Source organism: Pocillopora verrucosa, chromosome 12 (assembly GCF_036669915.1).
Source record: "Pocillopora verrucosa isolate sample1 chromosome 12, ASM3666991v2, whole genome shotgun sequence".
Lineage (NCBI taxonomy): Eukaryota > Metazoa > Cnidaria > Anthozoa > Scleractinia > Pocilloporidae > Pocillopora > Pocillopora verrucosa.
Window position 1 is genome coordinate 425,999 of NC_089323.1, and position 22,958 is coordinate 448,956.

At 38.8% G+C, this 22,958-nt stretch overlaps 3 protein-coding genes, 1 long non-coding RNA gene and 1 pseudogene across 4 annotated transcripts; 3 read left to right on the forward strand and 2 right to left on the reverse strand.

The window, feature by feature from the left end:
* Positions 1 to 1,813: 1,813 nt before the first annotated feature.
* LOC136277301 (uncharacterized) lies at positions 1,814 to 3,774 on the reverse strand. The gene is made up of 2 exons (XR_010715850.1): positions 3,432 to 3,774; positions 1,814 to 3,206 (listed from the first exon to the last, which is right to left on the reverse strand). It is a non-coding gene; the product is annotated as an uncharacterized lncRNA (long non-coding RNA).
* Positions 3,775 to 4,542: 768 nt separating this feature from the next.
* On the forward strand, positions 4,543 to 7,227 carry LOC131778053 (uncharacterized; annotated as a pseudogene).
* A 245-nt stretch (positions 7,228 to 7,472) lies between these two features.
* Positions 7,473 to 10,605, forward strand: LOC131778048 (uncharacterized). Its single transcript, XM_059094436.2, has one exon. It carries the CDS (start codon positions 7,532 to 7,534, stop codon positions 10,160 to 10,162), a length of 2,631 nt encoding a protein of 876 aa, XP_058950419.2. The 5' UTR covers positions 7,473 to 7,531; the 3' UTR covers positions 10,163 to 10,605.
* An 887-nt stretch (positions 10,606 to 11,492) lies between these two features.
* Positions 11,493 to 15,558, reverse strand: LOC131778049 (trimeric intracellular cation channel type 1B.1-like). The gene is made up of 6 exons (XM_059094438.2): positions 15,360 to 15,558; positions 14,775 to 14,931; positions 14,600 to 14,663; positions 13,435 to 13,555; positions 12,752 to 12,836; positions 11,493 to 12,050 (listed from the first exon to the last, which is right to left on the reverse strand). Exons 1-6 carry the CDS (start codon positions 15,478 to 15,480, stop codon positions 11,807 to 11,809), a joined length of 792 nt encoding a protein of 263 aa, XP_058950421.2. The 5' UTR covers positions 15,481 to 15,558; the 3' UTR covers positions 11,493 to 11,806.
* Positions 15,559 to 15,598: 40 nt separating this feature from the next.
* LOC131778027 (probable rRNA-processing protein EBP2) lies at positions 15,599 to 22,737 on the forward strand. The gene is made up of 10 exons (XM_059094407.2): positions 15,599 to 15,709; positions 15,792 to 15,881; positions 16,256 to 16,431; positions 17,353 to 17,476; positions 18,004 to 18,093; positions 19,322 to 19,397; positions 19,775 to 19,886; positions 20,642 to 20,669; positions 20,783 to 20,911; positions 21,388 to 22,737. Exons 1-10 carry the CDS (start codon positions 15,599 to 15,601, stop codon positions 21,445 to 21,447), a joined length of 996 nt encoding a protein of 331 aa, XP_058950390.2. The 3' UTR covers positions 21,448 to 22,737.
* Positions 22,738 to 22,958: the final 221 nt, after the last annotated feature.

A 22,958-nucleotide genomic window follows, 5' to 3' on the forward strand; every position in this document is an offset into this window, starting at 1 on the left:
GGTGTGTACGTTCGTAGGAATCATAAGAAGTCCTAGAAGCTTCGATGTTTTACACTGAGCTATGTGCATGTTAATTTTGGAACTGTTTCGAAACCTTACAAAATTGAATCTTTTAAACTTACTCTGTACTTAGATTTTTAAGCAGCTGGATCATTTGAGCCAGTTTAGTCACTCAAACCAGCAATACAATACTAGGCTAACTGGATAGTTTTAGGGTTAGGGTTAGGATTTTCAAGTAGGCACACGCAGTTGTGTGGATATTGTGGTACATGGAGTTTAGTAGAGTGTAGATTTTAGCAGTATTTGCCAGTGTTGACATATTTATAAAATTATGGTTCCAAAGTGCGTGTCACTGTTGAGAACCCAAGAAAATCATGAGAAAGTCGCCGATGGACTAGCCATAAAAATAAGCCCAACTCTGAGTCAATGCCAAACCACAAGAAAGTTGTGAAACTTGCGCCAATGTAAAAAAAAAAAAACAACTGAGGTTCGAAGTATGGGTCGATGCTAACATCCTATGAAAATCATGGGAAAGTCGAGGAGATTGGTCATGGTACCAACCAATGCCACTTTCCCATGAAAATCAAGAAAGCTGTGGTAACTAGCCAACATATGCTAGAATGACAATCTTTAATAAAATTCATATCTAATAAGGATGTGTGAAATGGCCAATATCGCTCTTGGCCGAGATACTGGTTTGCCGTGTTTTGGCAGTTATTTTGGCGAATATGGTTAAAATCAAATCTGTGTAAAAACAGTAAAATCAACGAATTATTGAGGTTCGTCAACATCCTCTTAGTCTAGAGAAAAACTTCTGCCCACGGCTAAAGGCGTTAAATTAATAAATTGATATATCTGGGCGGCATATCAAACAGCAATACTAAACTTCTCCTTTCTCACAGCTTTTTCCCCTATAACATCTTTGTTCATTCCATTTTTTCTAAAGTAAAAACTCGTTTTGGAGGCATAAAGGTCCCTAAAGCAACGTTTCAAGATTTTATGGCGATCTTGTGAAAAACATGTAGTTCCAGCTAGTTTTGAGGGTTTTGGCAGCTATTTACACAAAAAGTGGGTAAAAACAGCCCACTTTGTCGTGTTTCTGACGGTTTTTACGCGTTTTTCCCCAAATTTTACTGAGAACACTGCGTTTTAGCTGGAATAAGTGTTTTCACATGGATTGTATCCCTATTTTGTTAAAGACATCGTGCTTTTGAAGCACGATGTCGTAAAATAGGCTGATTTTTGCAAAAACAAAAAACAAAAAAAAAAGCGTTTTTCAGGTCGAATTGAGCGCTTTTGTCAACTTTTGGGTAAAATTTGGCAAAAACTCGTGCGTTCTGCCGAATTTTGGTGTTTTTAGATAGATTTCATTGCAATTTTACGAAGTACATGTAGTTTCAGCCAGTTTGCAGCGTTTTAGGCTTGAGACCGGCAAGAGTGATGGTAGACACTCTTAGCAGAGATAATTGTGCTAGCAGATATTAAAATTTCACCTGTAAAGACAATAAATTAATTGAACACAAGAAAAAGGAAACTTGATAAAAAAAATTAGAATAATGGCGGGGAGAAAAGAGGGCTGCACTAAAGATTATGTACTTGTGTTCTTGAAGCTGAAAATTAACAAGGTTCCTAACAATTTTTGAAAATCACACAAATCCCAAGCTATATCCAGGGTTTTCTCTTAATAAAATTAACTCTTAAAACAAATTGGGATTTTACCTTGGTCCTTTTTTTTTACTTTTTATGTGCATTATTTATGTATAAATAATGCTCCCCTGACTATCCCCCAAATTTCCAGAACAAATGGAAACTCTTAAGAATGATCAAGCTTTACCTTATTATTTAAAATTTTTACATCTTGAATTATCAAGTTATCACAGAGGATTTCTTGGTACTTTAACCTGTTTAACACCCTAAAAGAAGTGCACATATATACTACACACAATCAGCCCAGTCAAAATGTGCCACAGCCGACAATTTGGCTGCCTGCCACAATACAGCTGCCTCTAACTTCACACTTTTCACACTTCCATTCAAGACAAGGTTCAGCCTCTGCTGCCTATTACTATCACCAGCTTGCCTTCCACTCAAAAACATTTCGACTGAGCTCATACATACATACATACATATGTGGGAGATTAGGTTACATGAGCGAACCTGCACTATTGAAAGAGATCAATGAATAACAATTCAAAGAAACATTGATAAATAAAATAAATCAATAGAAATGACAAAAATCAAACTAACAGCAGACAGTACTCTTTCAGCCTTCTGTACCTGAGCAGTGCAGTGATCTTCAACTAAGTCCTTAATTTGGACATAAAACCAGAACTTGGTATAGCTAAATATTATTATTTTTCTTTTAATATTCCCACTCCAGCTGATGTGTATTATTTGAATTACAAGTCTTATTAGCATGCAAAATCACCTACGGACAAGGCACACACTTTGCACCAAAATAGCTTTACATCAAGTACATTATCTTGTACATCATTACCATCTTCAGGTATTTCTAATTTACTTGTGAAAATCACACAAATCATACGCTATATACAGCATACAATCAGCAGCAAATTATTAGAAAGGAATGCAGTAAATTTTAATAAGAATATTACTAAGTAGTTAAATAACAAATAGCCCAGTAAAATTGTGCCCGTTGCTGGGAATTTGGTTCTCAATAAAATTAGCTAAAATAGCCAATCTTGAGTTTTACTGCTCACTCAAAATGGGCTGGCAGCTTACAATTTGGCCGCCTACAATGAAGTACCTTCCGCTAACTTCACATTTTTCAGACTGCTTTTCAGGAAGAGGTTTGGCCTCTGCTGCCTATAATTACTACAGCCAGCTTGTCTACTACTCAAAAACATTTTGACTGGGCTGTGCAAGTCTTACTAGCATATAAAAAGCACCTTCAGGTAGATTACAGCAAAGCACTCTTTGTACCAAATGCTCTGCATTAAGTACATCATTACCCTCTTCAAGTATTTCTAGTTTACTTGTGAAAATCCCACAAATCACAAGGTATATTACATTATACATTCCAGTTGACAAAGCAATCAAGGGTAATTTTTTCATAATGGATGCAATGATCTTCAGTATCAAGATTATTTGGTACCTAAATAGTAAAATGTTCGATAGAAGAAATAATCATAAACATTTTTCTTTCTCATCAGCATCGACTTCCAAAAGTAATGGATAATGACCACCTAAAACAAAGAAGAAATAAATCAAATTTGTGATTTCACAGGGCTTCAATACGAAACAACTAAACATATCTTTTATTTCCTACCACTTACAAGTGGCAGGAATGGCTGAAATGGCCTTCACGTGAACACAACAGAATCCTATGCGTGTGTAACCATGTAGAACTATTTATTCGGTATCGAAATTACATCCCAAATGTCATGATATTTGACTGAAACTCAGCTTACCCATCTTTCGTTTAGACTTCGAAACTTGTTGCTTTTACCACCGTTTCAATGTTTTCTTGTTGTTCAAAAGGTGGTAGGGCCATTGCAGACCGTGATTTTTTTTTACTTGAGAACCAGATCACAACACCCAAGCCTTTTCACGCTAAAATATTAAACTACTGAGATTTCCTTCGCCGCCGTAAGCCGCCATTTTATCTTTCCCTGAATACTAGTTCCCAAGCTTCGAGCCCGAAGGTCTCAGACATGCACTGAAATTATGATATTCGTTATTTCAGGGCCAATTTAGAAATAACGATAATCGTTATTTTAGTGTCGAGATCATGCTGATCACAATTGAACGCACATTTACCCCTTTCCTCCGCCATCTTGAATGTTGTAAGACAGTGGAACCGAGTCCTTCTCTTTATTTAACACGTGTAAAGAGCATTGGTAAAGAGTGCCACGAAATTACTATATTCATAAATTTGGTGCCAATTTAGAAATAACGATAATCGTTATTTCGGTCTCGAGATCATGTTGTAAAATCTGACATATATATATCACCGACTGACGTTTGATGTATTTTGCTCTCTACAGCCAACCACAACATCCTCTCGTCACGCAATGTTTTGTTTTTTGTTGAGGAGGATTTCGTTTTATGACTCAGTCACGCTGGCAAGGCGGGACTTTTTCCGTTTCGTTCTTCCTGAAAAGCATGTGATCTCCAAAATTCCCCCCTCCCCTCTCCCAGTCAAAAATTAATGACCGGCCCTTCGGGTAATGGTGAAGTTTTTTGTTCCTGATCGACCGTTGTGATAACCCTGGTTGTAGTTTTACAACACTCAATCCAAATGCCCCCCACACTTCTCAGACTTACTTTGACACCCCTAAATTTGATGCCCTATAGGTGCAACTGAATTAGACGGCCACCAATGTTTGTATTGTCGATATTGGTAAACCACAAATGAAAGCACCTAGGGTAATGTAAATTAAAGAAATCCTACTTCCGGCCTCTTTTAGGAAAACTGATCGGTCAGGGCCGTTATTTGCGTCGAAACCGAAAACAATCAGATAACGTTCTATTCCGGTAACTTAAAACTTCTGTTTGGATTTGTTTCATTTTCAAATGAATATGGCTGCGGCAAGACAGCATGTCGATGAAGGAGAGTTAAACTTTGTTTTTAAGCGCCTTGGGGAGCGAGGAAAAGAAGCTGAGTTAGTGAAAAAGAAACATGATCACGTCATGGGGCCAATCTTAGAGCAGCTGACGGAATACTCCATGAAACTTACTGAGAATCAAGTCATAGTCCGACCCTATGGGAGTGCAGCTGAAGATTTAAAGTGTCTTTCACCCGATGATTATGGGGATATGGACATCATGGTGTTCCCAAGCTCAGAGGCCCTTTTGATTCACGAAGAAATGGTCGATCATCCACTGGAAAGTCCATTGCATGTGAGAATCAGAGCAGGCGATCATCCCGTGTTGCAGTCGTGCCTTGTAGAAGATACAGAATACCTGGCCACTTCAGCGTTGAAGAACTTCCATCCCGCAATTTATGGAAGCGTAGTGTCTAAATTGATTGATTATTTTACACGTGGCTTGTCAATATTCTCCAAGGATGATCCCGAACAATTTCTTCCAATTGTTGCGAGTTGGAAGAACGAGAAAACCAGCCCAGCTTTTTCCATTCATTGCATGGAATCGGTTGATACCTTCCAACGAGAATTGGAAAACATGACGGAGACAAAGCGGCTGCATAGTTTGAACAGCGCTGAGTATGAATGGTTCGTCAGTGCGATATGCAGCGCTAGGGGAGTTGAATATACGAGAGAGCATGCCACAGTTCTAGATGAGTATATACAGTATACGAGTGAGTTACAGGAGTCGCTGACCAAACGTGATATTTTAGAAGGCTTTCCAGCTTACCACCAAGAAGTGACGTCGGGCGATAAAGTTAAAGAATTTAAAGCCCGAGTAAAAGCTATTGAAAGCCGATCACCAAAGAAGACCACACTTGAAAATGATAGAAACGGTCATTCAAGGGAAAGCGAAGGAAGATTACGGAAGCAATTTCTCTGCCATTTCCTCGAGAGAGAAACTGAAGTCAAAGAGCCCTCTGAAAATGACACAGCCCATTTTAAACGAAAGAAAGGAATTGATCTTGTGCCCGCCCTGAAATCCCGAGGATGGCCGAACTCTGCACGAGACTGGATCGAAAGAGAGCGGAAATGGCCTTCCATCAAAATGGTGACTAAGATCATTGACGAAGGTTACCACCTGGTTGTCAAATCTCCAAAGTACAGTGAAATTCCCGAGTGCGACTTCAGAATCTCATTTTCTCATGCAGAGTACCTGTTAAGCCAAGAGATCAACGACATCCAACGCGAGTGTTACCGTTGTTTGAAGAAATTGCACCGTGCCTATCTTTCCAGTCCAGCAGGTTTGGTGTCGTTCCACCTCAAGAACCTCTTTTTGCAAACAATAGAGGAGACTGGTGCCGAGATGTGGACCGCGGACAAAAGAGCCGAGTGCATGATGAAGCTCCTCGAAAACCTGCTAAAAGCTTTGAAAGACAAAGACTTGCGACATTTCTTCGTGAGATCCTACAATCTCTTTGGTGTTGATTACATTGTCAAACCCGAAAATCTGACATCTTTGGCCGAAGAGATGGAGAAGATTATGGAAAATCCGTTGGACTTTTCCCAAGCGTTGATCCAGCAGAGTGAAGACAAGAAGAAAATTCAAAAGGAGACATTCGAAAAACAGAACAAGCAAGGGGTGCCTTCAACATTGGGACACGGAAGAACAGCTGAACCAAGCGGCGACAATGAAAACCGACTTCCAAATCATCGATACCATGACTTGCAAAGTCGGCAAAGAGTTAGTGGAAAAAGCTTTAAACGGAGATGAAATCCATGATCCTCTTGAAAGATCCCTGGTAAAAGATCTCAGAGAAATGATGCAAAGCCATGATTTTCAGACTGAATATTTCCTTCAAATGTTGAGAAACGGCTGGTTCAATGCTTATTTCAGGATCTGCCTCAGTACCGAGCTGGAAATGAGGCGCCGAATGCTTGATGCAATCCGCGGTGATGTCGAGATGTGGAAGTACCTTTTGAGGCAGGAAGACCTGGCGTCAGGGAACGAAAAAGCCATAGCCAACCGAATGCTGGATCCATCCAATGAGGATCGTTTTGACCTAAGCAACATCCTTCCAGCTGGTGGATTAGTTAAGGTCATGCGCATGTTCCTCAATGGTGTTGACCACGTGCCACCTCAACCAGCGCATGTGCAGACGACCCAGGCTGTGGATGCTATACCTTTAGACTGAACTGAACTATTAACCGAGGAATATAACCCACTTCGCTTTTAGAGTTACTCCCTTTTAATTGACTGCCTAAGGAAAAACACGCTGGAATTTCCTACATAATGCGATGTACCCACTAACGAGACAAAAACAAGTATGCGTTTTTCTTTATGATAAAACGTTTTTTCGCTTTTTAACTGACCATAAACTGTTTTATGATTTATTTTAAAAAGGTGTACTTGGCAACTGTTGCCAAGTACTTTAAGGCGGCGCTCGATTCCGTTTGCATGGTTTTCGCGTTTGTTACAGATTTCAAGCATGTATGCGTTTTTGCTATTGGAACTCGTCGTATGTGCCTCAGTGGCTGTTATGTATTTTTCCTGTTTTGATTGACTTTGGTTGCATAAATTTTCCTTAATTTGACTTAAGAAACAACCTATATAATGCTCTCGATAGTATTTCTAGACACCAGTCCCGAGTCCATTCCAGAGTTCATTCTAATATTTCCAGCTGGCCTCTAAATACTGGCTGCAAATTGGACACTGAATGCTATTAAAAGGGGAAAGCCGAAAAGCCCAAACAGTTTGGCATTGGTAGCGTGAAAACCGACTTCAAATATGGCCAAATTCGCAAAACCGAACTTTTCGACGTCCTGCCCCCTCCCCCCTCCCCCTCCCTCACCCGCTTTCCCTCCTTATTTTGGCCGAAAGAGGTTGGCCTGGGTGAGAGAATTACTCACCTTCGAAACTGAAAATGCTTTGGACCTGATTGAATTATTTTACGTGCCTTTGTTGCGCTTTGTTTCGAGTAAAAATGGCTGTGTCGAGACCCTGTGTTAATGAAGAGGAACCGAACTTCGTGTTTAAGTGTCTTGGGGAGCGAGGAAGAGAAGCAGAGTTAGTTAAAGAGTACGACGAAAAATGTCTCAGCTTTATTTTGGCGAAGCTCACGGAGGCCTCGACTAAATTTACCGAAAAAAAACTTGCAGTCCGACCCTATGGCAGTGCAGCGGAAGATTTGAAGTGCTTATCGCCAGAAAATTATGGAGATATGGACATTATGGTATTCCCAACCACAGATAGCTTCATCATTCACGAAGACATGCTCGAATATTTACCAGAAAACCCCCTCTATGTAAGGATCAGAGCAAGCGACCATTCCGTGTTTCAGTCGTGCCTTGTAGAAGGTACAGAATACCTGGCCACTTCAGCGCTGAAGAACTTCGATTCTGCGATTTATGGGAACAAATCGTCCGAATGGCTCGATTATTTGAAATATAGCTTAAGCATAGTCTCCACCGATCATTGTTCGCCCTCTCTTCCGTGGGTCTACGATTGGAAGAACAAGGAAGTAGGCCCGGCGTTTACGATTGATTCCAAGCAGTGGTTTGGAACGATCCTCGAACAACTGCAAAACATGACTGAGTCAAAGAGGGGGTGTAGCTGTGAATTGGCCGATTGGGAAGGGCTGGCTAGCTCGATGTTCAATGCAAATGGAATTGATTACACACGAGAACACGCTTCTGTTATTGAAGATTTACTTCGCTGTGTGGGTGAATCACAGGCTTCGCTGATTGAAAGTGGCCCAGATGGATTTATCCGTGGACTACCCACCTTCTTTCAAGAATTTATATCAAGCGATGAGGTGAAAAGCTTCATAACCCGAGTCCAAGCTATTGAAAGTCGAAAACAAAACGAATGTGGAAGTCGGGCGGAAGCGATCTGTCACGAGGAGACCGGTGTCACGCAACAAAAGTGTCACACTAACGAAGTTGAAAGAAATTCAGAACCTGCCCATTTTGGCCCCAGTGTCACGGCACAAAATCGTAGCGACGCTCAGACGCCTGGCAATCAAGACTTGGAGTCCACCTCTTCTGATGAGATTGACAATACACGAATCCCATACGAGTCAGTGACTGAACAACAAAACGACAGGGAAGGTGCGCGAGAAACGATCGAAAACACCTCAAAACAAGATGGCGGAGCGGTTCAAAAGGAATCCAAACCACAATTGAAGAACTGCGGTGAAAAAGAAGGACCGACCTCAAAAGGTGCAGCAGTAAGTGACAGAGCCAAACATGAGGTGGAATCTGGAGAAAGAGAGAAATTTCATCTCAAACGATGGCTCAACCATTTGATTGGGGAAGAAAGTGGAAACAAGGAGCATCGTATCGAAGAGAAAGACTCTATCACGCGTAAGAGGGGAATTGATCTCGTGCCTGCTTTAAGATCCCGAGGATGGCCGAAGGCTTCACGAGATTGGCTCGAAAGAGAGCGGAAATGGCCTTCCGTCGAATTGGTGACTAAGATCATTGACGAAGGCTACCACCTAGTTGTCAAATCTCCAAGGTACAGTGAAATTCCCGAGTGCGACTTCAGAATCTCATTTTCTCATGCAGAGTACCTGCTAAGCCAAGAGATGAACGAAATCCAACGCGAGTGTTACCGTTGTCTGAAGAAATTGCACCGTGCCTATCTTTCCAGTCCAGCAGGTTTGGTGTCGTTCCACCTCAAGAATCTCTTTTTGCAAACAATAGAGGAGACTGGTGCCGACATGTGGACCGAGGACAAAAGAACCGAGTGTATGATGAAGCTCCTCGAAAACCTGCTAAAAGCTTTAAAAGACAGAGACTTGCGACATTTCTTCGCGAGATCATACAACCTTTTTGGTGTTGATTACTTTGAGAATCCCGAAAATCTGGCATCTCTGGCCGAGTTGGTGAAGAATATCATGGAAAGTCCGGTTGAGTTTTGTAAAGCACTGATCCAGAAAAATGAAGATGATACGAAGCAACTTAAAAAGAATGAACCACAACAAGACAGCGAGCGAGCAGTACCTGGAAGAGCAGCTGAACAAGGAAGCGTCCATGACAACCAAGGAAACAAAGAAATTACGACAGATACTGTGTTGCGCAGCCCTAAACAATGTAGCAACCTACTTCCAAATTATAGATACCATGATATGCAAGATATGTACCTCCAAGTCGGCAAAGAGTTGGTAGAAGAAGCTGTAAACGGAGATGAAATTCATGATCCTCTTGAAAGATCCCTGGTAAAAGATTTCAAAGAAATGATACAAAGCCATAATATTCAGACTGAGCATTTCCTTCAAATGTTGAGAAGCGGCTGGTCCAATGCTTATTTCAGGATCTGCCTCAGTACCGAGCTGGAAATGAGGCGCCGAATGCTTGATGCAATCCGCGGTGATGTCGAAACGTGGAAGTACTGTTTGAGGCAGGAAGACTTGGCGTCAGGGAACGAAGAAGCCATAGCCAACCGAATGCTGGATCCATCCAATGAGGATCGTTTTGACTTAAGCAACATAGTTCCAGCTGGTGGCCTTGGACAGTACCTGCGCATGTTCCTCAATGGTCTTGACCACAGGACACCTCAACCAGCACAAGTGCAGACGACCCAGGCTGTGGATGCTACACCTTTAGACTGAACTGAACTATCAGTAAGGGAAGTGACTTTGTTTTTTGTTTATTTTTTTTAACAGACTGCGTAAGGTTGCAATGTACTTTTGTTTCTTAGATGACGCGCGTTCATATGGAACTTTAAGAAGCAGAAAAAGAAAGCGTTTTGCTTCTTCGGAGTCAATCCTACCATCTTCCGCTTGGTTCTTAGGACGCTTTACTGCTACAGAGCTTTAGGAGACTTATGGCTAGTGTTGTTTTCTTTCATAGTTTATCGCAATTAATGGTACGGGTGCTTTGAGTGTACTCTGCATAGGGGTAGTTCTTTTCGCTCCTTTTTTTTTTCTCGATTACATTTGAACTGGTTGCAATTGTTATTAACTTGATTGCATATTGGTTTATTCTATGTCGGCATATTATATATCTATCAACAACTACACCAACAAACTGATCAATGAAATTAGAGAAATGGCTTTTTGTTATAACCAGGCAAACTCACACATTCACACAAGGAAAAGAAGAGACAAAAAACCAAAGTACAGAAAGTGATCCCATTGGAATAAAAGACTAAATTACCTAAATTTTATCACCCAATTTCAGTTGCTATTTTGTTTTTCTCTCATTTTTAATGCATTTTTTTAAAAGCTAAATATTTGTGAAAGGAAGAACTGTTTAAATCTGTTGGGGTTCTTCACGTGAAGGAAAGCGCTCTCAAAACAGCAGACTAGTAGGGTATGAAGTAACTAAACTTTAAGTTTCAAAACGACTAGCTAGAAGTATTGAGACGATTACACAAATATACACACACTTGTAGTAAAAAGTGAAAAAATGGCTATCAAAAATAAGTATATTTTGAGCTGTTTCGAGGAAGGTTTTCGGCAAAATGGACAGAAGTGCACGCGATAATCTCGAATAGAAATATGGCTATCCGGTAATCGACGAATTTTAATAAGTAAAATGAATGAATAAACTCATCAAATCCGCTGTGCCTCATCCTTACGATGACGTTCTCTCAGATTTCCCTGAAATCCTGAGGTGAAGGAACTACCATCAATACCCTTCGGGTATATTTCGCGAATTTTTCGCTTTTTTCCTTCAACCTTTCTCGAAACAGCTGTTCATTAGTAAGATATCAGTACATTTAAGTAAATACATTGTCATCTTGAGGGTCTCAAAAATAAGACTATATTAGTGTTCTTCGATAACGTTAGGGTTCATGTGTAAATGTTCAGAAAAAAACTTTACTACTAATAAATTATGATCTCGTCGCTGATGAAATTAAAAAGACGTTTCAGGAATTTTTTTGCATATGTACATCTTGTTTGCTGTACTGGTGACCAATCAGAGAGCACATCAAAGTAACACGAAGCCATTTCAGGATTTATTTCAACATTCACCAAACCACTCAAAGACAACACACCTCAACCTCATTCCAAGGTTTCTCTGTTCCTTTTTCAAAGGAAGGAGAGGAATTTTTCGGATAAGCTTACACAAAACCTCACCACATATTTGTGACAAATAACACAATCTTCTGATTGGTTAATAGCAATCAGCAAGTCTTTGTGACTGACATTCCATGACAGATTGCCATATTCCAACCTGTTGCACACTAGGCAAGGACACAATTATCAAAAGTAAGGTGTATCCTCTTTCTTCATTTAAATTAAGAGTGGTTATTCCTTTTTCTTCTTAGCATCTGAAGTATCTGCCTTTTCAGCTGGTTCTCTAAAAAGAACAGCAGCCACAGCTTTCTCTAAATAGGTAAAAGGGTCACTTGTGTTACTGAGATACATGAGGACCTGAAGAAATGCTCCCACACAAGTTATGCCCAGAAGAACTTCAGCTGTTGTGAAGGCTACTATACGCTTCTGCACCACAATAAAGAGAATACTTCCAACAATGGATAGTTTGGTGACACTGAAAGAAATCAAAACTTGATAATCAGGGCATTCAGTTACAAGCACTTGCAAATTAAATTGCCAGATCCCATTTTCATTGCTGGGTGAGGACAAGAGGACAAGGATGGTATTTGGGGAAAGATACAGAAAATCACAAAAGGGTGAAGGAGAAGAGACTGGGGCAAAGTGAGGCAAGTCCACAAACCTATCCCCAACCCCCCCCCCCTCACCCCCCTTCTCATTCCCCACACCAACTACTTTTTTAATTGTTCAATAAAATGAAAAATCAGAAAATAAAATTGAATACCACCCAGACTGTACATTACCATTCAAAAGGAGGTTGGTTGCAAAAACTTTGAGACAATACAAAGAAGACAAAAAAGCAAGGGGTAGGGAACATAGCCTCTTCAATGCTTTAATTCCCATGAGTGATCAACCCGGATTTTCTCCTCACAATGTCAATACAATATTATGAATTCAAGTGATGAGAGGAAAGAAGAATATCTATTACAGAATTATCAGTTGATCCAATACCAAATTCTCCAAACTAACATCATAAGAATTGTATGGTTGACAGTGAGGTGAATTACTTAATAGATCTGGGAGTTAAATGGTTAATCACTCCTTTCCCCCACTCGTTTCCTCTACATCTATCCCCCTCACCTCTGTCCAGGATCAGAGACAAAACAGTTAATGGTTATTCAAATAATGTTTACTCACAATGATGGGTACAGCGCTTCGTTAACAGCATCCACTTTTCCTTGAGCAAACATAACCACAGGTCTTAAAAGTCTACTGCCAGCTCCTAAATTAATAAATAGAAAGATATTTGAAAAAAAATTGTGTTCATTGATTGATTGTGCATTGTAATCATATGGGTGAGAGTGATTTTGAAACGTTCTGTTGTATGCGATCCTGAGTGACATTTTGAAGACCTGATTGTCCTTTTTGTCAGAGCATCCAAAGATCTTATGACTCTTCCACTCTTAGGAGTGACCAAGACATAATTTCTCCTTACAGCATCAAGACAATATCAAGCAGCCAAGTGATAAGAATATTAAGAAAAAGATTTCAACTAGAGGATTATCATTTGATCTAAGACCAAATTCTCAGAACAAAATTTAAAAGAAATGTATTGCAGATAGTAAAGAGAATTTATGTTAACTAAAGATATTGGGAGCAAAAGGGTTAAGTGTACTTAGGGAAATATTCAGAAATATGAAAGCTACTGTCGCAAGAAAATTGTGTGCAATTAACACTATTCCAGTCAAATAATCAGAAGCTGAAAGACTGCTAGTTCATTCAATGTACAACATTTGAAAATCAAAATATGCTAAATTATTAATTACTGAGTGTGAGTAAAGATGAGTTAACAATCTGACAATCAAAACTAGATAACAAACCTTTTGCAGTTCCTACTGCTATCATGACCAGCCAAGCATCATGGTAAAGTGTTGATGATATCTCTACTCCCTTGAGAATGTTCTTTGCTCTGTGGGCCTCTTTGACAACCAGAAGAGCTATCTACAAAACATACTTTAGATTAAAGGGGGAAATTTTCAAAGAAACAGAGGTGCTGCATTGGTGGGAGAGTATAACAGGGTAATTTAGTATTATCTATGAGTTGATACCATAAATTGGCCAACAGAAAGAGTTTAAAAGCTGAGGTTTCCAGCTTTAGTCCTTTGTCAGGCAAAGATACATGAAGTTAGGTTGGTGAGAGGCACTGTGGGATTACAATGTATTACACAAGAACAAAACAGTCGAAGATTTAGACAGGGTTCAAATTTAGGCCTACAATCCAGAGTCCTTAGTACTAGTCAGTAGGCTGCTTCATCTTCCACAATTGATAAACAAATAAACTATTGAATAAATGACAGCTACATAATGGACAAAAGGACCAATGAAGAGTGCTTAACCCTTTAACTCCATTGAGTGACCAAGACTGAATTTCTCCTTGCAATATCAATACAATATCAACCAGATAAGTGATGAGAATAAAGAAAAATATCAATTTGGAGATAATTAGTTGATCTAATAATAAATTCTCTGAACTAACATTATGAGAACTGTATGGTTGACAGTAAGGAGAATTACAAATTTGATCTGAGAGTTAAAGAGTTAAAACACAGATGTGCATGTGAATATGCAGAAGCACAGAAGAATAATATGCAACACTTTAAATATGCTTTTCATTAGGTTATTGTTTTGCATTTGCTTTTGTGGGTCAAATAATTTTTTCGTCACCATTTGGATCTGTTCATTCTTTTTTTTACTTTCTCTTCAAGTAACAATATAATTCAGCCTTTAACTCCCAGGAGTGATTAACATGTAATTTCTCCATATAATATCCACATATTAACCAGCAAACAGGTACTGAGAATACTCATATTTATCAGGTAGAAGTTTTTATCTTAATCTAACACCAAATTCATATAACTAACTAACAAGGAAATGTGTAACAGCTGGAGGGGACAATTAACAATCAGATCTTGGGAGTTAACGATCAGTCTTGTGCTAACATAATATTTTCTAATAATTTAGAAACTGTTTGTCAAATTAACTTACCCACAATGGCTTCAGCATAAAGACCTTGGTGAACAAATCCAGAGGGCAAAAGAATACAAGATACCTTTATCAAATCAAGAAAAATTTATAATTTCAAAACAAATCATTTGTATCAAAAGTTAGGAGAACAAAACTGCAATTTTCATAAGAAAATGACTTTTAATTACATTCATACCAAATGACAGACAGGATGGCAATTTGTTCCAAATCTGTCAGTGGCGACAGCAAAGAGTTGCCCAACAAGAAGTTTGTCAAAAAGGTCCCAGCAAAACATGTCAATATACTGGAAACCCAGGAAGACATTGGATGGGAATAGGCAAAGGATAGTGCACCTGGAAAAATAAAATACTTGATTTAATTATCCTGCCTAAGAAATTGTTGTTCCAGGTTTAATAGTGAATAGAAAGTTTTCCAGCCAAGTTGCCAATTTCCAAACTGATCTCCAATTCTTTTCCCTTTAAGCCTTAAATCACTGATATTTGAGTAGCTTGCGGTATTTTATCTCTGTTTTCCACAAGTTTCAGAAAAGTCACTGGGAAGGCAGCCGCGAAGCCCTTTTAAGCAAAGGGCGTGGCGTCTGGAGTTTGAGAAAATTTTCTTTCCACTGGGAATGGAAAATAAGAAAAAAAGAGGAAAGATTTCTCCTGCGCCAATATCTCAATTTAGTCTAGTTGGAAGTTTTCATCTCTATTCGATAGCAATTCTAAAACATTGATCGTAGCAGTTATCAAGAATACTGCGAATTCATCAATAATATTACCTTCTCCCATGCGTAATTTCAAGTTCATAATAATGTAGTGGACACACTGTAAAACTGGCAACATTGGAAGCTTAGCCAGCTGCTCAGCATATGAGTCGAAGATTTCGTAAAACTGATCCATAACGACGCCTAACGACCAGAAGATTGCAGTTCAAAAACGCTGCTAATAACGAAGTAACGCTAAAAGATTATGTTTGGATTACAGGATTAAAATAAATAAACTGATCAATTGAGTCAATATGGTCAGCGGATTAACTCGAACCAATCCCTCGCTAATAAAGAAAAACAAAATGGCCGACATCAATGACGAAGACTTGATGGAAAGTGGCTCTGAAATATCAGATGACGAGGTGAGATTTTGTATTTTGAATAGCTTCATGCCAAAGGATAGGTTCAAATGACTCATTTAAGTTTTCTTTTTGACTGTTTTAGCTTCAAAGAGATTTTGCAAGCGGAAAACTTCAAGTGGGTTTGAACAGAATTCAGTCCCAAACCAAGACACGTGCTCTGTACAACAATGTCGTAAGTTTAAATTTCGTGTTCATTTTGTTCATATAAGTTTTTTTAAACGAAATTTAAGTTCTTGAAAGGTTTTCCAGCTAAAGATCTGTCCGCTTGGTGGCAAACTAGCCACATAAGTGTGAATACAACGACCGACCATTTAATCCTTTAACTCACAAGATCTGATTGTTAATTCTCCCCTCTAGCTGCTACACATTTCCTTTTAAATTAGTTAAGAGAATTTGGTGTTAGATCAAGAATAACAACTTCGTGATAAGTTTAAGTATTCTCATAACGTGTTTGCTGGATGGTGTATGGATATTATAGGGAGAAGTTACCTCTCAATTGCTTCTGGGAGTCAAATGGTTAACACAAACTTGTTTACACTTGCACAGCCTGGCATGAAGCAAAAACTGGAGCAGATCGCTCAAGAGCTTGAATGGGTTGAAAGAATGGATGTCACAGTCACCAGAGAAGAAGATGACGAGCAGGAAAGTTTAAAGACGCCTACAACATCCACAGTTTCTAGTGAAAAAAGTATCCATGATGACTTCCAACGAGAAATGAGATTGTAAGTTAGTTTTAGCATTAGGAAGGGCTACAGATAAACTAGTTTCACATGAATAAAGGAGTAAATTTCTAAAGAAACTGAGGTGCTGTGTCAGTGGAAGAGTATGACAGGGTAATTTATCATTATCAACTGAGTTTATAACATTTATTACACCCATTTTGAAATCATTGGTGGTCCCTGTAATCTGATTGGCTCTAATTGGTGCAATTTATTAACAAATCGCACCATTTTTTGCTTTAAATCGCATCATTTACCCAGCCAATGAGGAGGCTAAATTGAAAACTAAACAACAAATCAAAATTCAAGGCTTGTCTAAAGTAATCAATCTAATTGCAGGAAAATGAGAGACAAAGAGTATCATGTGGCAAATTTTGCAACCCTCGTTTCCAAAACTCTTGTTTTTTCCCCCCAAAAAATGGATGAATTTAATTTTAAACTAGCTCAGTACTGCATCAATAAAATATTTGAACTGACCAAGTCCTGTATTTGGGTGATTTCAAAATGGATGTAATAAAGTGGTAATTGAACCTCATGCCATGCAATTTTGGTCTGAAATCATACTTGCTATTTCAAATCAAACTCGCACTTTGCGCTCGTTTGATTTTGAAATCACACATATGATGTCAGCCCAAATTGCACTCCATTCAGTTAAATTACTATTATAATTCAGGCACTGTAAAGAGTTACAAAGCTGATGTTTAGAGCAGTAGCCCTTCATCATTGCAAAACACTCTCTTCAATGAAGGGCTAATGCTTTTAAGCATTAAAACAAAGTTTAATTACTAATTAAGCATTAAACCCCAGCTTTGTAACTCTTTACAGTGCCCAATTTACATCATCAACTCAGATGACAATGCTAAATTACCCCTGCTCCAAGTAAACAGTTTCATATGAAGCTAACAATGGTTATTGTATTTTAAGCTACAAGCAGGCACAGGTAGCAGTGAATGAAGCACTTCCTAAACTGAACAAACTTGGAGTGGGAACCAAACGACCTGAGGATTACTTTGCAGAAATGGTGAAAACTGATGATCACATGCAGAGGGTAAATTGAAAGATTATTCCCAGATGTATAGTATTAAAAAATGATTGACTAAAAGGAAAATGGTTGACATGTCACCCTGCCAGTTTTGAAAATATTCCTTTGCAAGGAAACAAGCACAAATTGTTTAAGATGCCATCTGAGTTAACCTTTTACTTCCAGAGGTGATTAATATGTAACTGTGGAACACTCTAGCCTGCAGTAATTGGCGTAAGCTGTTGCAGAGTCCCTGCCTGTGTTGTACCATTTACATTTTTTGTTTTACCATTTTACATTTTTTGTTTTATTTAATATTAAGTTGGCGAAGCTAATAAAATAACTTCTCCCTGTAATATCGATACATTATTCAGCAAACAGGTAATGAGAATGCTCAACTTATCAGGTAGACGATGTTATCTTGATGTAACCTCAAATTCTCACAACTTATTTACAAGGAAATTTGAAGCAGCTATAGGGAAGAATTAACAACAGATCTTGGAAGTTATTTAGGGTTAAGCTATCCTCTTTCTTTGTTGCTCTTTTGTTTTTAGGTAAGAGCAAAATTACTGAGCAAGCAGAAAGCCATGGAGAGGTCTGAAAAGGCAAAGAAACAGCGAGAGATGAAGAAATATGGCAAAAAGGTATGGACTCTACATGATGAACCTAAAATCTTGCAATAGCACTTGAGGGAAGTAGTATGTTCATCTGGAGCTGATCCCCATTTCCATTGCTTTCACACTTTACACCTGAGCATCAGTATCCATATTCTCAATTCTCTTCTCAGTACATTTTCTTTGATCCTAACAAGGAGAATTGGTATAATGTCAAAGCTCTCTAGGCTGGCCATCATTTCCTTTCTTCTCATGATCTTGATAAACCCTTTAACCCCTAAGGGTGACTAGTATCTAATTTCTCCTAACCATATCACCCCTGAATCAAACATTAAGGTCAGGAGAATAAAGGAGCTGATCACCAACTTAAGAAGCTCTTGATTGTTAGACAAATTCTCCATGTCAGCATCTTAAGAAATGTTTAGAGAACAGTATGGAGAGTGTACATACTGATGTAAGGGTGTAAAGGGTTAATATCTGGGCATTATTTCTGTGAGGAGAAATTAAATGCTGGTCTCAAGTAGGGTTTAAAGAGTCATCTCTATCTTACTTGACAAAAAAATTTGTTACACTGCTCACATATCTCTCCTGCTCCCCCCCAGCATTTCATCAGATTTCCCCACTAACTGGCTGATACCCTTTAATACTCCTGGGTTAATCCAGGGGTTGTGGGAAATCTGATTTCAGATCAGAAAGTGTCAAAAAAAAATTTCAGTTTAATTCCTTTTTTCTACAATGTAATGATTTGATGCTCTTAAAAGGAATACCTAGAATTATCTGAAAAAGAGTTTTTGAACATTGGAATAAAGTAACTGGAATTGAAATTTTACCCTGGATCAGCTCTAATTGTCCATCAAACAACTGGCACTGGATCCATTTGTCCAAATGGCAGATAACGCTATCCAATGGATAAATTGCTATCCGGTGGATAAGTGTTGACAAAACATACCTAGCAGTATCTACCATATCAAGATTTATCCATTGGATAGTGTTATCCACCTTTCAATAATCAGGGGCCTGAGTGGAGAGGAGGATTGTGAAAGTTTATCTCCTGCCCAAGAAAATAACACAATGGCCTGGCTGGGCCTCAGGCCCAGACATTTTGACCGGGAGTTCAGCAAAATGATTGTTCTGCAACTGTGTCTCCCACTAAATTATCCTGGGTATTGGAGGTAAAAGAAGGTTTATCAATTTATGTTCAGTGAATGCAATGTATTTAATAATTAAAGAGGGGAAAACACTTTTTTTTTCTTAATAGGTCCAACAAGAGGTTTTACAAAAGAGGCAGAAGGAAAAGAGAGAGATGATGGAAGCTGTGAAAAACTACAAAAAACGTGAGTTAAAGCTATTATCATCATCATCATCACATGTTTATTACTGTGACTTAATTAGGAGTCTGGATGGGTTCAGATTGCCACCTTCCAACAGACTCCCCACAGCTGCCCCCCTCAATGAAACTTGGGGAGGAACCGTAGAAAGGGAAACGAAGAATGTAGGCTGGACATAAAGATGGCTTGACTGTCTGACAACCAACAGAAATCAGTGGCATTCTCTAGCTGAGGCCTTATCTGCATGGAGGCACAGAGAGGCTTTATTAATTGGAATTTCAGATTTAATGTATTTTGGGTATTTTTTGGACTCTATTTGAAGTGGACTCTCCACCACTCTCTGACTAATAAATGAAAGAAAATAAGTGTTTTTAACTTCTTAGGTGGCAAGAACACCCCAGTTGATGCAAAATCAACAGCAGGAGGCCCTGATGAATTTCAGATACAAACAGAGAGAGAATCTTCAACCATAAACAAAGGAAAAGTCATTAAACGGTAATTTCTTTGTTTTTAATTATTTTTATGGTTCAAAGTTAAAAAAATGGCAAGTTACAATGCATTAGCTGTGAATCTAGCAGAGCAGTGATGGTGGAGGAGAATCCTCAGAGACACCAAGGATTGTAACCCTGCTGATATTAACGGAGGGGAGTTCTATGAACACTGCACCATCTTTGTTGGGAAAGATACACTAATTCTGGCAGTGGGGAGAGCATCTGTCTTCGTCCTTTTTTAACTTGGACTGGACTCTTGGAGTACTGAAAAAACAATTTTATTATTATTTTTTTTAATACTTTTTTTTTTTTTAATTTATTTGGTGCAGTTAAATGCAATTTAATGGAGTTAATAACAAAAAGCATCAGCGTTCTCTAGTAGACAGCGGTCTTTTGCATATGCGCTTGCGTGGGAATTCCATGTTCTCTTCGTTTGAGGCGTTCTTGCGTGTGCTTTGAGCGTAACTTGCAGCGTTGTGAGGAGTGGCAGCTCTTCGTCCAGGCAGTTTTCCCCACCCTTCCCTCCCTCTTTCCACTGTTTATTCAGTGTGATACAGTGTTCCCTTTCCTGTGTGGGGGCACATGGCTGGGTTGCTAGGATTTTCCAGCCATGGGAGATGTCTCCATCTAGGAGCTGGCTGCCAATAGTGGAAGCTCCCGGATGTTTCAGGCACCTAACCTTCCCTTAGCGATACAGTTGTTAAGTTCAATATATGTGTGGTTCCAGCATAAAATTTTTATGTTTAATTCTACCAACAGCGGTAAGAATGCAAAGAGAAAAAGGAAGGTACGAAAGTTATTATTGTTGAAACTTTGACTGTTGAAAGGAACTTTTTAAATTGGTAGGGCAGTTAATATTTATGATAATTCAATCTGCTGTCTTGTTTCTTGAATAACCAGGATTCCAAATACGGTTTTGGAGGAGTAAAGAAAGGAATGAAGAGAAATTCCAAGCAAAGTTTTTCAGACGTGAGTTCGTTCAACTCTTCAATACACAGTAAAGCGCCAAGAGCAAAGGCTGGAAATGCGGTAAGGGATAACGGTGGTAGAAACTATAAGCAGTGTGTCTCTTGTTGTATTCGGTGTAGCAACACAGACGTAAAGCAACTTTTGACAACTGAGTGGCAAAGGGAATTGCCATCGTCAAAGGGAAGGGTTTAGTTTACCAGAAAAAGGTTACCCAAATTAATAAACTGAATCGTTCGTAATTTTGTTCCAGTATCAGCAACTAAGGTGGCAGCTTTTGGGTGCGATTGCAGAGTGTTTGCGGGATTTCTACCTCGACTGTGTACTCTTAAATATTAAAACTCGGGGTTGTGTGGGCGGAGAGAAACTTGCGGCGAACTAGTATGCCATACAGGCAACATAATAAATCTACGGTGTATATTCCACGAAAACCGGCATGAACCCCAGGAATCTGAGATCACCGATCTTGCAATTATTTTAGATTATGAACATTTAGATTTGCGTTTTACAAGGAGCGTAAATGTTTCTGTTTTGTTTAGGGAAAGAAGAGAAAGAACACCCGACCTGGAAAGTCTCGGAGGAAACAGATGAAGAAATGAATATTTGGAATTTGAACTGACGAGGAGAACAATTCAGCAAAAAAAACAGTGCCAGAAATGTATTTGAATTGCATACTTTAACCATGTTACATTGGAGCGAACAGAGAGCTAACGTTGTGTGAAGGTAGTCTCAGACATTTCCTGATAGAAAGTGACAAACACAACGTCATAATGGTGAAAGCCGAAAGCTTTAATATTGGCTCTCATGGTCGGTTATCATTGCAACTGGTAATTAGAGCAAATTCTTCCGACGAAAATTAATTAAATGCTCCTAAATTAGATTTCGCAACAAGCGGATTGAAACAAACTTGACGTCTTACCTGTGTTTATTCCGATTCAAAATAATCTGTTAATTAGTGTCAAGCATACCGTCGGAAGTAAACAAATTCTCGTTAATCACATCCTCATCAAGACATCAAACGGTGTAAACACTCAGTCATGCAGAAGTTTGCGAACTTCTCGATATTTTTTAAACAGGTAATAACCTTTAAGCCCCTAAGATTGACTAACATCTACTTTCTCCCTACAATATCAGCCCTGAATTACATATTAAGGTCATGAGAATTAAACAAATAATCACCAACTAAGGTTGATTGTAAAACAAATCCTCCTTGTCAGCACCTTAGGATATTTGGAGAACAGTATGGAGATATCTTGTCTATCAACCAATTAGGACTAATTTGTTGTCCTAATTAGTTACCTTTGTGAAAATTAACGTAGGCACGAACGACGTGAATGACACCAAACCGATTCTGATGTAGCCGATCCAAGTGTTTTGATTAATAAACTTTAAGCTATTAATTAGTACCAGCTGTGTTAAAGGCACTACTTACTTCTTTGTTCATGATTAATTTTCCTCTATAGCAACGAACGTGGCGTCAAACAGATGTCAACGTAGTTCATAATTTTTTTTTTTGGCTGATGACAATCGTGTTATACTCGGTCAATTACAACTATTAGTACCAGCAGTAAAAGAAGGTAGAATTTCCACCTCCTTCCTTCAAACCATAATTATAAATATACATGTTTTAATACCGATTTTAAAGACGGCTGCCAAAGTTTTCACTTCATGTTCCTTTTGTCAATTAGCGTTAATCACCAGCACGGTAATTACAATTTGTTGATTTATTTCTGCACGTGACGCTCCAGTGACAACTTATTTTTATTTGGTTCACCATTTGAACGCTCAACCATGACCTTTTAACTATTACAAATTGTGTCGGAATCGGTTTTCTTCAATCGTTAATTAACTTTCGCACCAAACATGCAATTAAACGTTCAAACAAACTGTTTAGAGGTTATTATGTTCACCGCTAATTAATACTAATTGTGTAAGTATCAGCTTTGATTTAGCCTGTTAATCAAATTTCGCGCCGAGCATCAACCTTGACGTCATACGCTCTAGCAATAGCAAATGAATAATTCTTTTCAATCCGTGTAATTGTGTCGGCCTCGGTCTTTGTAGACTGTTAATCAACTTTCACACCAAACATCAATCTTGACGTCATACG